The following is a 13,053-nucleotide window of genomic DNA, read 5'->3' on the forward strand; positions in this document are numbered from 1 at the left end:
CCTCTGTGTCCCCCATCCCCACGGCCCTGCACACGGCCGACCCATCCTGTGGCTCAGAGCAAGGACACTCGCATCTCCTGCCGGGGTGAAAGGCAGGGTGCACCCAGCCAGCTGGTCCTGGGAGTGGATGGGGACCCTCTGTCCGGCCCTCTGCTGTGCCTCCATGTCCCCGAGCCTGACTTCTCTGTGTGTGTCCCCATTAAATCCTCCCGCTGACCCATCACCATCTGTCATTTCGCCGTGGGTGTGTCCACTCCTGCGGGAATGGGGCCCAGCAGACGCCTGAGCCCTGCCTGCCAGAGCCCCATGGGCAGCATTCGGGACAGAGGCCAGCCGCACCAGCTGTGCCCGGGAGGAAGGGCGGGAAGGAGGGAGGCGCAGCCCGGCTGGAGGGGAGCAGACTTTATTAGCTGAGGGTCTCGGGGACAGGGAGGGCGCCGAGCTGCCCGTCAACTTCCTGGACAGCTGCCCTGCAGGTGGGCGCGAGGCTGGAGACAAAGAACCCGAGACTCAGTCCGGGTGCCAGCCCTTGGCCCCCCCATGCTCTCCAGCCATCCGGAGTGACTCAGTCTGGGTGTGAGGCCTTGGGCAACCCCTCCCCCCAACCTACCACAGGCTCAGTGTGGGGGCTGGGCCTTGAAGAAGGCGAACTGTCCAGGGAAGTAGAGGCTGTGGGGGTCCTCGCCCGTCCGCTCCACCTTGCCACACTGCGCCTCCAGCCGTTCCTGGGGCTCCTGCCGGACCCCAGAGCTCAGGTCCGCGTGGTGCCCACAGGAAGCGGCCCCCCAGAGCAGGGCCCCCGGACCCAGAGGAGGCAAGGTGGGGGTCCCTATGCCTTCCACGTGCTCCCACCTCCCACCCGACCTTCCCAGGCCCGGCCTCTGCCGTCTCTGTGCCCGGCTGCCCACTTACCCGCTGGGCCTGCGTCTGGACGGGGCAGTACACCATCCGGGCCAGGACCTTCCCCTCCGCGTCCAGTTTGATGCAGGCCAGACATTGCCGCTTTCTCTGTGGAGGGGGATGCGGACTGAGGGGTGGTGGAGGCTGGAGGGTGGGACTTCGGGCAGGAGGGAGCAGTCTTGGGCTCAGCGCACAGCCTGGGCTTCCAATGGGGGGGGGGGATGGGACTGATGCGCTTGTACAGGGGCCACCCCTGTCAGTGGTGGGGCGCGGGGTTGGTCCTGGGGCCCTAGGGATGGGCTCTGAGGTGTGTGTTCTGTTACTGAGCTATCTCGCTGGCCCTCAAACCATGGGGTGCTGTGTGTGTGTGAGTGTGTGTATGCAGAACATTCCCCGAGGGCTCACCCCGCCTGACATCCACCAGAGCCCATGTCGTCACTGTGACCTTAGTTTGCCTTTTCTTCTAAGAACTGACTGAACACAAAGGCTCTGATCTGGTCACACCTCCCACTGCTGCTGGCAGAGGAGGCGGGGAGGGGAGGCTTTGAAGCCAGCCAGTGCCCCCCACCTCCCAGCACCCTCAGAGCCCGGGGACCATAGTCAGGCCCGTTAGGAGTCTGCTGCCTTGTGAAGACAGGATTCTCCAGGCCTGGGGGCGGGATGGACCCTGTTTGTGCTGTTTCCATGTCAGGGCTGAGAACAGGAACCCACGAAGGACACGGGTCCTGGGAGTCCCCTTACCCCTCCTGCCTGTCCGTGACCAGCATGACCACACATGCACCTATTTTTGCCTCTGCCAACTGCTCACAACAGGCACATGTGTACGGGCACCTAGACAGCACAGCATGTACGTACATGCACACATGTACACGCACTCAGACAGCATGTATGGACACGGCACACACGCACACACAATGCAACACAGCATACAAGCACACGCGTGCACGTGCACACACACTCACCCCGTTGGGCTTGACTTTGCATTCCGATGATCTCCAGTCCTTCTTCCGGCAGTTGGTTTGCTGCAGCTTAAATTCCAGCCTCACGAAAGTCCCAGCAGGGAAGGTCTGCGGACAGATGGGCGAAGGGCCGGGGCCGCTGAGTGGCCAGAGCAAGTGCGTCGGGACCTGCGTCCTCCCCACGGCGAGCCAGCAGCCGCTCGCAGTGCTCTGGGCCCCTCACCGTGTCGCTGGCGTTGCTCACGCCCGTCTCGCGGAAGGCCCACTGCACGGGCGGGTGCTTGTGGAACTCCTCCAGGGCCACCTGCAGGCCGCGGCGCTGGGCCTCGGGGAGCTCGGCCTGGGCCCAGACGGCAGTGGCCAGACACACGGCGAGTGCGAGCAGCTGCCGCCACATGGTCAGCTTGGTCACCGGTCACCGGCCTGCAGGGCAGCGCGACCAGCTCCTCCTGCTGCCTGGGTCCTGTGCACAGGTGGGGGTGCAGACGGGCCCGTTCTGTGGGGCCTGGAACCCGGGGCGCTCCGCAGCGCTGCGCTCTGGCCACCACCCACAGCCGGAGCAGCTGGTGTCCACCCTGCCCGCCTTTTCTGGCTCCCTCGCTTCCCTCTGCCTCACTGACCCCTCCTGCCCACCCCCCGGAGCCCCACTCTGGCCTCCGCCTCTCCTGGCACCCCAAGTCCGCTGGCTTCCAGGCCCTGGCCCTCCCCCAGCCCCCACCCCCCCAAGGCCCAAGGGGGAGGGGCCGGCAGCAGAGGCAGAACATGTGGGGGACGAAGTAAACACAGGAGGGGCCCAGCGGGGTGGGACCCCAGGATGCTTAACCCTCTGGGTGCTGGGGCCGCCTGCCGCCCTCCCCTCCCCATCTGCACCCAGAAGTGGGGGTCAGCTGCATACCCCCACCCTGACACCCCACTTCTCAGGCACAGATTCCCTCACAACCTTGACTTTTTTTTTTTGAGTCCTGCACACTCCAACCAACCCTCCTCCTCCTCCTGATCCCTGCCCCAGTCCATGCTGCTCTGGGAGTCACAGATGTGTAAACTGAGGCAGCCCGGAGCAGCCCCCGGCACCCCTCACCTCTCGAGCCTTTGGGCCTCTCCCTCTTGCAGCCGCTGCTCCTCCGGGAAGAGTCAGCCTCTTCCCACCCTCACCCAGTGGGGGGCCCACCTCCCGCCACGCCCCCTCCGGCCCCTCCTGCCTCGTCCCAGACTCCTCCCCACCCTCACACCAGCCTCCCAGCTGCTCATCCTTCAGTCCAGCCCCGTGACCCTGACACTGACCCTGGCCGGACCCCACCCAGCCACCTCGAGAGCCGTGGGATCAGACCCTTCGGAGCAGGCGACACTGGGCGAGTCCTTTGCCCCTAAAGCCACACCAGGAGGGGGTGATGCCCCCAGAGACCAGGAAGGCGCGCGTGGACCTCGGTCTCTAAACGTCCAGTTTCTGTCCTGCCTGGGGGGACGAATTTGGGGTCTCCTGAGGAATTCTGGGGGCCTTTGGGCATGGCAGGTAGTGGGGAGCCAGGCCTGTGGAGTGCCGTGGCTGCCCAGGATCAGGGGCAGGTCAGGACATGGCTCCCCAACCCCCAATACTGTGCGTCCCACCGAGTCGAGGGTTTAGTAAGAACTGGATCCCCCAGAGCTGAGTACTTGCCCAGGTCTTGCTGGGGTGGGTGAGGGGTGCAGACTCAGCCCCCATGCCTGGTTCTGGGGTCAGAAGCCATCCAGCGGCATCTGGTTCCCGTCTTTGAGTTACTGTGCTCGCCCTGAGCACTGCGGGCAGAGCCCAGGGGGGTTGTGTGCAGACTCAGATGCCCCAGTGGATACTGCCCCGGGGGTCCTGCTCCCGGGTCGGGCCCAGGTGAGAGCAGAGGACCTGCCATCCTGCCCTCAGTTGATGGGGGGGGGGAGCAGAGGGGACATTCCCTCCCCCCTCCTCACGGGCAGTCCTGTGTCACTTAGTGCCGGATGTGGTCTGAGAAGCATATCCACATCACGGCCTTCTGTAGACCCACTAGAGCAGTGGTCATACCCCTGCGTTGACCCCACTTAACTCTGTGACTAGTCCATGGAGGATACTGGCCTCCGGGTTGGTGGGAACCCCTCAGCACGCACAGGTGGGGATGCTCCTTGGTGAGCTCAGGTCCAGGTGACAAGACCCACTTGTCCAGCAGTCACTGACTGAGGCCCAGCTGCCGGTCCGTGCTCTCCCTGCAGGCACAGAGCAGTCACTGCTAACGTTTGTAAAGAGCTTTAACAGTCACAGACCTTCCAATGTTTTCCTTTGAAACTCTCACCCACGTGGGCTTGACTTGTTATGTTTTTTGGAGGAATCGATCTGAATTTGGGAGCAAAGGCATGTCCGTGTCAACCTGACCTCTGTCCGAGCGAAGTAAACCCACTAATCCGGGGTCAACTCTCAGCAGGATCAATGAATTCCCAACAATATTGCATCAATTTCAAAGCAACTGAACGTACCCATTTCCACAAAGAAGTCCTCAATTTTTCTTATTTTTTTTAACAGTCAATTTAGATCATTCTATTATTAAAATCCCTTGCATATCTGTTCATGCAATAAACTGTAAAATTGTAGCAATTTATTGTTATTAAAGATTTGGTGTGAAAAACTGGTAAACAACATTGTTCTGATGTGCTATTGGCTCATAGCGCTACTTAAATCTTGGAAATGCCTCTTGGTATGTGTCAGTCTTACTGTCCCCACCAAAGTTCCATCACTCTCCCCACACTGACCAATCCCCCCAGCCCCCACCTTTCCCTCTGGCTACCTCCACTTTCCTCAGAGTGGTTTTTTTTTTTTTCGCTTTTTTTTGGGTCACACCTGGCAATGCACAGGGGTTATTCTGGCTTTGCGCTCAGAAATTACTCCTGGGATGCTGGGAATCGAACCCAGGTTGGCTGCGTGCAAGTCAAATGTCCTATCCGCTGTGCCATTGCTCCAGCTCCTCAGATTGATTTTTGTTGTGTTTTGTTAACTCCTTTTTGCTTTGTCTAGTTTTTTTTTAACTTTCTGTTTGTTTTGGGGTCACACCCAGCAGTGCTCAGGGGTCATTCCCGGTAGAGCTCAGGGGACCATATGAAGTGCTGGGCATCAAACCTGGCTCAGCACATTCAAGGCAAGTGTCCTAACTGCTGTGCCACCTCTCTGGCCCCGGCCTTACCTTCTGACTGTCCTTTATAAATATATGTATATATATATATATATATATAAACATAATCATATGCAGTCATTTGAAATTCAGAGGCGACACCACAAGTGAGTTTTCCTTTTCTTTTTCCTTTTTGGTTTTCGGACCACACCAGGCAGATTCAGGGTTTATATCTGGCTCTGTACTCAAGAATCACTCTTGGTGGTGCTCAAGGAACCGTGGGATATGGGATGCTGGGGACCGAATCCAGGGTGCTGCATGCAAGGCAAATGCCCTACCTGCTGTACTATCACTCCAACCCTATATCTTTTTCTTTCTTTTTTTTTTTTATAAGTTCCGTTCCTTCCCTGTTTTCAGTTTGAGTCTTTGGGCTGTAGCTGGAAACGCCCCTCACGCACTAACGGGAAGTTCTCGGGAGTGTAGCGCCTTGCCAGCCGCTGGGCTGAGCTGCTCCTGCTCTCTTGCCTGATCCGTATTCTCAAAGCTCAGTTTTCTCAACAGGTTTTTACAATTTTTCCAGGAAGAGGCCTCCGAGCTTTAGCCCTGAGCAGAGTCGGGCTGTTTGTGTTCTGGGCACCCCTCTTCCGAGTGCAGACTTTGGCCTGGCCTTGTGCCTTCGTCAGGCCCTTGCCCGGCCTGAGCACATTGCCCCTGGCAGGGCTGGCTTGTGTCTGCTCCTCTGACGTCCAGGGCCTACACCGGTGGCCTTCACACGTTCCCAGGCCCAGCCTCTGACTTCCCGGGCCACCCTGGGCTGGGTGCAGCTGGCTCTTCCTGCCCTGGGGTGTACGCGTCATGCTGACGTGCCTGGGAATGCGAATTCCTGCCATGTTGGAGCTGGGGCAGGAGCCGGACCTGAAGGCTGGGGGTCATGCGACAGCTCACCGCAGTCCCTGAGCTCCTAAGCACGTAGGTGTGTGGAAGCCTTGTCAAAGAGCTGCACGGTCTGCGTGGGAAATGGGGGCATCACTCTTTCTGTATTTCATGGACAGTCCTTCATGTTGGAGGGTGGTTGTTGGGGGCCGAATCCCCATCCGGAAGGTGATGGAGACGGAGACTTCAAAGACGGGAAAGCAGTTATGTTTGCAGATACGGGCTTCAAAGAGGTGAGTCAGATGCACTGAGGTCATACGGATGGGCTCTAATCCCGCACTGGGGTCCTGGACAGCAGCGATTTGGGTACAGGGGAAGCCCACGTGAGCACACGGAGACAGGCCCTGGGAGCACGAGAGAGTGGCCACGCTGTCCACTGCATGCTTCCACGCTGCCATGCATTCGCTTGGACTTCCGGCTTTGGGCTAGGAACTGCGTTATTTCCGCTGTGAGTGGAAATAACATGCATGCACATATGAGGTCTTTTCCTGAACCCTGGTGCTACACACTATTGGATTATTTGAAAAGCTTTTTTGGGGGACGGAGGCAGAGAGGTAGTAAGGTAACGTACTGCCCTGGTAAGGTAGTACAGGCTGACCCCAGTTCTATCCCTGGTGCCATATATGGTCCTCAGAGCACTGCCAGGAGTGATTCCTTGAGCACAGAGCCAGAAGTAAGCCCCTAAGAAAGCCGGATGTGGCCCCAAAATTAAAAGTAAAAAAAGTACTTTAGAAGAGGGGGGAAAGGGCTGGAGCGATAGCACAGCGGGTAGGGCATTTGCCTTGCACACAGCCAACTTGGGTTCGATTCCCAGCATCCCATATGGTCCCCTGATGATATGGGTCAGGGCAAGGAGTGATTCCAGAGTGCAGAGCCAGGAGTAACCCCTGTGCATCGCTGGGTGTGACCCAAAAAAGAAAAAAACAGGGGAAATGTTCAAATTTCGTCTATGTAATACAATAATAAGTGCTATGTGGGAAAGACAGAGGTTAGCATGGTTGATACTCAACTGAGAAAAAAGTTTTAATTGGTAAATCCACAAGTATTCTTCCCTCCCCAAAAGTGGATAGGAAATCAGTAAGCCATTTGTTGTTGTTTTCTCGGGGACCACTCCTAGCTGTGTTGAGGGGGCACCAGGATCACTACTGGGGGGTGCACAGTGCCAGGACTAAGACATCGGCAATCACGCCTCTGTGAAGGACACGGAAAAAGCTGGCTTTCAGGGACTGGAGCAATAGCACAGCGGGTAGGGCGTTTGCCTTGCACGCAATCGACCTGGGTTTGATTCCCAGCATCCCATATGGTTCCCTGAGCACTGCCAAGGGTAATTCCTGAGCTCAGAGCCAGGAGTAACCCCTGTGCATTGCTGGATGTGACCCAAAAAGCAAAAAAAAAAAAGGAAAAAAAGCTGGCTTTCATTGGTGGTGGAAATGTACACTGGTGTGGGGGGTGGGTGCTGGATCATTGTATGACAGAAACCCAATTATGAAGAGCTTTGTAACGGTCTATCTCACAGATATTCAATTAAAAAAAATAAAAATAAATTAAAAAAAGGAAAAAGCTGGCTTCCTTTGTAAAGTATTTTCACAGACTGGCCACTAGATGGAGACAGTGACTATAGCTGACCACTTTTGGGGCGCGCAGGGATCATTGTTAGAGGCTCTCAGGGACCCTTGCGGTGCCCGGGTGGAGGCTGGGCTTGGCTGCATGCAAGGCGAGTGTCTCTCCCTGTGCTCTCTCTAGCCCACAAGCTCTTTCCTCTGGGCAAGAGTGAGTTCTCTAGCACTTCGAACAACAAGGCTGTGGAATTGGTTTTCTTACTAGCGTTAGCTTGACATCACTTGTGAATTCTTCGTGCCCCTGGCAGTGCGCAGGGCTTACTCCTGCCTCCTTACTCTGTGCTCAAGGATCATTCCTGGCAGTGCTTGGGGACCGTAAGTGGTGTGGGGGATGGAACTCTGGTCAACTATGCTCTCCTCTCTCTCTGGGCCAAATATGGCCATTTTATCGCTTGATACTCTGAGTAAACATTTACATTGTTGAAATTCCTATCAAAATATCCCCCAAACAAAGCTCAAATCTTGTTAAGAGGAAATCTGCCCCTCCTGTGTCCAGGAAGTGAAGGCAAAGCATTTCTGAGAACATCTGAGCATACCCTGGCTCCTCTGAAGATGCTGCCCTTGGCCCCCGTGTGGTCTTGGAGCTGATCTGGGTTACTCTCTGAATCCCCCAAGTCACACAGGTCCCTGTCACAAAGGCCCCTGGGGAGGAAGGCCAAAGGCAGAGCCAGCTTCCCGGCCAGGGCACACTACCAGGTCGGGGGCTAAGGTGCTTGCCTGGCCTACATCCAGGCTTGATTCAGTTCCCCACACTGATGTGATCAGTCTGCAGGCACTGAGCCGGGAGTAAGAGTAGCCCCTGAATACTGCTGGGTGTGACCCCCAAACCAAAGGAGACAAGTGGTGACCCCGAGGGGCAGTTCTGGACACCAGGAACACTCCGGGGCTCAGTGGAGCCTGCTTGAAAACTGTGCTTGAAAATCTTTCTGGCTCAGGGTGTGTGTGTGTGTGTGTGTGTGTGTGTGTGTGTGTGTGTGTGTCGGGGGTAGTATTTTTTATTTGGGGGGCCTCCAGAAAATGTTTAGGGGACCTGGGGGCACTTACAGCAGCACTGAGCTAATGGGCCTGACAGTCCGATCTCTGGCAGTGTGGGAAATGGGGATGAGTGTCAGTATGCCCGGCGTGCATGTGGGCCCTTCGAGCTCTCTCCCTGGCTGAGGATTTTATTTTCTGTATTTATTTTGGCCTGGGAGCCAGACCCGGCAGTGCTCAGGGTTTCTTCCTGGCTCTGCATTCAGGAATTACTCCAGGTGATAATCAGAAGACCAAAAGGAACCTCAGCGATCGAACTGGTCAGCCAGGTAAGAGCCCTTTCCACTGCGCGCTCTCTCTCTTTGACTTCTTGGCTCTGTGTTTTAAATTAAGGGTAGAGTCACCCTGACTTCTAACTCCACCTTTTAAATGAAACTAAAGTCATGGTCACTTGAGGTCAGCCCGGGATAGAATAAGACACGGCATTGTTATAGCAGATGAACCTGGACACTGGCAGAAAACAGACTTTGGGGAGACACTTTCCCCCACAGAGGAAAATCCCCCACAGAGCTGGAGGGGGGCGGAGGGCTGCCTCGCAGCGGGGGGCTGTCTTTGGGGGGCTGCCTTGGGGTGGGGGGTGCCTCTTTCCAGCCGTGTGGTTCTGACTGAGCCTCACAGGTGCCTGTGATCCTAAAACAATGACCTGGAGAAAATGTTGGGGTTACCGCCACTTCTCCCTGAAATGTTCGGGCTGGCATTCCCAAGAGGCCCTGGAGGCCTTTTCCTGTGGCTTGGCGTGTAGAAGTCGGGCAGATCCAGGCTCTGGGAGCCTGGAGACGCCTTACCAGGGCCTGGAGGAATGTGATTAGTGAGATTTAGGGGCATTTCCAGAAATAATCTTTTTATCAGAGAAACCTGTCTAGGGCAGGGCAAGCTTCCAGAGGCAAGGTTTTGTCCTCTGAAGTCATACACTCCTCCAGTTTGGTGCTCCAGGCTTGGTACACACATGCACACACAAGTATACACACACACACACACAGACCTGGTCACCATACACACAGCCCTGGTACACACACGCACACACAGACATATACACACAGACCTGGTTCACACACACACAGACCTGCCTGGTCTATACACACACACACAAAAGAAAACCACACACACAGATCTGGTCCCTATACACACACACCCCACACAGACCTGGTCCACAGACACACACACACACACACACCTGGTTCACAGACACACACTCAGAGATCTGGTCCACACACACACAAAACACCCACAGAGATCTGGTCCCTATACACGCACACCCCACACAGACCTGGTCTACAGACACACACATACAAACACACACACAGTTCTGGTCCCCCCCTAGACACACAGAGATCTGGTTCACACACACACACACAGATCTGGTCCACAAACACAAAACTAGTCCACACACACACAGACAGACCTGGTCCATACACACAGACACACAGACACACACACACACACAGATCCGGTTTCCATACGCACACACACACACACACACACACACACACACACACATACCTGCCTGGTCCCACTCTCTTTGGGATTTGCAGTTAACTAGCTCCTGGTGGCCTGTTCACACACACACACACACACACACACACACACAAACACACACATACAGATCCGGTTCCCATACACCCCCCCCCCCCCCCCCACACACACACCCATACCTGCCTGGTCCCACTTACTTTGGAATTTGCAGTTAACTGGTGGCCTGTTCTGGGGCCGAGGAGCTGGGCCTGTGGGCCGTTTGGTTGAGAAGAACTTGGGGTGGGGTGGGGCCCCCCAAGTCCTGGCTCCTCTCTTGGAAACTGCTTCCTGATCAACCACAAATCTGGTGGTTTGTGACAATGAACATCTCCCCTCTGGAGTCAGAGGCCCCAAATCAGTGTCCCGGCCCAGAGGTGGGGTCAGCAGGGCCGGCGGGCCACTCACCCCACAGTTCTGAATGAGGGGACGGTCAAGATCTGTGTTTCTCTAAATGGGCTCTTTTGATCCGGATGGGGCCTCTCCCAGGTCTGGGGTGCATGGGGCATTTCTGGGTCCTGCTGCCTCTCCCCTTTGCTCCAGTCATATGAGGATGCTTGTGGTCCCATTCAGGCACCCCCCAACACACACACACACACACACACACACACACACACACACACACCAGCCCCCACACAGAGAGTCCAGGAGAATTGTAAAAGGAAAAACAAATAAAAACTGAAAAAAAAAAACAACCTAAAAAAATAAAGTAAGAAAATTTAGTTTTTATTTTCCCCAGTACAAAAAGAGACTGTCCCTCCCTCTCACGCCCCACTTTGCTTTTGGAAATTTCTGTTTTCTTTTCTTAGGGAAGTAGGAACTTGAGTCTGGCACCTTAGACCACTTGGCCATCCTGTTCGATTCCTCCGCCCCTCTCAGGGAGCCCAGCAAGCTACCGAGAGTATCTCGCCCGCACGGCCAAGCCTGGCAAGCTACCCGTGACATACTCAATACAGTAACAAGTCTCACAATGGAGACGTTACTGGGTCCACTTGAGCAAATTGATGAACAACCGGGGGACAGTGCTGCAGTTGCCTTTCTTAGGGGTTTCGATCACACCCGACATTGCTGAGGGGGGATTCCTGGCTCTGTGCTCAGAAGGGAACCCCGGTGGTGCCTGGGGGACTGTAGGTAGCGCCAAGGGTTGGAGGTGCCTTGAGGAATCGCACGCAGCCCCAAGGTTGGCTGCGCTCAGGCCAAGAGCTTCTCTCCTGAGCTCTCTCTCCGGCCCCTGCAGCATTTTCTTGAGAAATTTCAAGAACCTTGGCGCTGTCTGTCCTTCCTCAGGCCCTCTGAGATGCGCGGGGCCTTTGCAGAACAGCTTTCCCGCCTGTCTTTCTCCGGGTGCTCCAGATGGGAGCCAGGCTGCTAACCAGGACACAGGGCTCCAGCCTGCACAGCCACGCCTGTTCCCGTAGCAACCCAGGCGGGCCACCCTGCAGAGGCGAGTTTCGGGGACTCCTGGGACAAGCGGAGGCTCAGGTGCTCAGAGACCGAGCTAGGGGCGGGTCAGTGGCTGAGTTGCAGACAGGGCGGTGGAGAATGTCCGGAAACTTCCCGGGGACACAGGGCCAAAGCTGTCTTCTTTCGCTCCCACCTCTAGGGGGAGCACTTCTGGGCTGGCAGGCCCAGAAGAGTGTTTTTTCCTCTGTTCGTGCCCAATGTAAGTTCAAATCCTCAAGCCCTTTGCTGGTCTCAGGGGACATCACAGGCCCTGGTGTTCAGCAGTCTCCGCCCCTCGCCTTCCCGAAACTTCTTAGCCACTGACTCCAAAGAAGCTCTTTCTGGGAACCCGGCCCATCCTGTCCAGTGGCCAGCCAGCCAGCTTGGGGGGGGGGGCTTGAGTGGTCCAAGGCCACGGAGCGAGGACACAGCAGGCTGGACCCGGGCTGAGCGAGCCACAGAGCAGCCAAGTAGTGGCAGAGCCCTTTCTTGTAGGCTCCAAACTCGCCCCGGACCCTGCTGATTAAGGGGGTGGATGGAAGGTGCGGGGGTGGGGTGGAGTGGGGTGTTAAGCCCGGGAATACGGATTCCCAAGTGGAGAGTCCAGTCGGACAGAGACACAAACATGATAATGCAAAAACAATAGGAGGGTTTTGTTTTCGTTTTTGCTATGCACCCTGGAGATGCACAGGGGTTACCCCTGGCTCTGCACTCAGGAATCACTCCTGACGCTGCTCAGGGGACCCTATGGGATGCTGGGAATCAAACCCAGGCCAGATGCACGCAAGGCAAACGCCCTACCCACTGTGCTATCGCTCCAGCCCCAACAATAAGAGTTTTGTTCCGGTGTACTGGGGTCAACTATCTCACCCACAGAGTGGACTCTTGGTAGTGACCTCGACCTCCAAGTGCGGGAAGTTTATAAAGAGTTTGATTACATATGCAGTACATGCCGTGTTGTTTCAGAAAAAAAAAATCTTACTTAGTTTACCAAACAAAGGCGTTTTGGTAAGTGTCTAAGGTATAACAGTGGTCAGGCAATAGTTAAACAATAGTTTCCGGTAACAGTTTATGGTTACATAAGTTGCTCATTCCTTACAGTTAACAAAAGATAATTTCTGGGGCATTTTAGCTGAGGCATAATGATTGATTGAGCCCATTTACTGGGCCCAGGAACTTCCCAGGTGGGTTCAGGTTGGCTAGTTACGCATTGTTTCATTGCTGGGAAACTGAAGCCGTTTCAGTTCCAGAAACTGACCCTGAGGCCTGCCTGATTTTTCTCATTTCTGCCGCCTGTCATGGCGTCAGTTTTGCCCTTACAGGGGGTGGGGGAGTAGGGATGCAGGGGGTTTTGCAGTGAGTTTCGGGGAACCTGGGTCTGCAGAGGGGTGCTGTGCCTGCCGCCAGCCCAGGCTGGATGAAGCCACTGAGGAGACATTTCAGCAGGAACAACCACCTGGAAAGAGAAGACCAGCAGTGTTTTGGACCCTTGACCGAGATCTAGGGCCAGACTGTCCGCAGCTGTTAAGGCCTGGGACGCAGGGGAGGCCG

At 55.9% G+C, this 13,053-nt stretch overlaps 2 protein-coding genes across 3 annotated transcripts in view; one reads left to right on the plus strand and one right to left on the minus strand.

Moving 5' to 3' along the window:
• ZNF775 (zinc finger protein 775) overlaps positions 1-13,053 on the plus strand; it is a 40,998-nt gene that overhangs the window by 4,871 nt on the left and 23,074 nt on the right. The window lies entirely within an intron of this gene.
• On the minus strand, positions 388-3,998 carry RARRES2 (retinoic acid receptor responder 2). Of its 2 annotated transcripts, none has more exons than XM_056106759.1 (6): positions 3,975-3,998; positions 2,083-2,322; positions 1,863-1,967; positions 913-1,008; positions 611-734; positions 388-488 (listed from the first exon to the last, which is right to left on the minus strand). In XM_056106759.1, exons 2-5 carry the CDS (start codon positions 2,254-2,256, stop codon positions 618-620), a joined length of 492 nt encoding a protein of 163 aa, XP_055962734.1. In that variant the 5' UTR covers positions 2,257-2,322; positions 3,975-3,998; the 3' UTR covers positions 388-488; positions 611-617. The 2 variants fall into 2 exon arrangements, with proteins under 2 accessions (XP_055962734.1, XP_055962733.1); XM_056106758.1 differs by lacking the exon at positions 3,975-3,998 and adding an exon at positions 2,938-3,051.

Source organism: Sorex fumeus, unplaced genomic scaffold (genome assembly GCF_029834395.1).
Source record: "Sorex fumeus unplaced genomic scaffold, SorFum_2.1 ptg000143l, whole genome shotgun sequence".
Classification (NCBI taxonomy): domain Eukaryota; kingdom Metazoa; phylum Chordata; class Mammalia; order Eulipotyphla; family Soricidae; genus Sorex; species Sorex fumeus.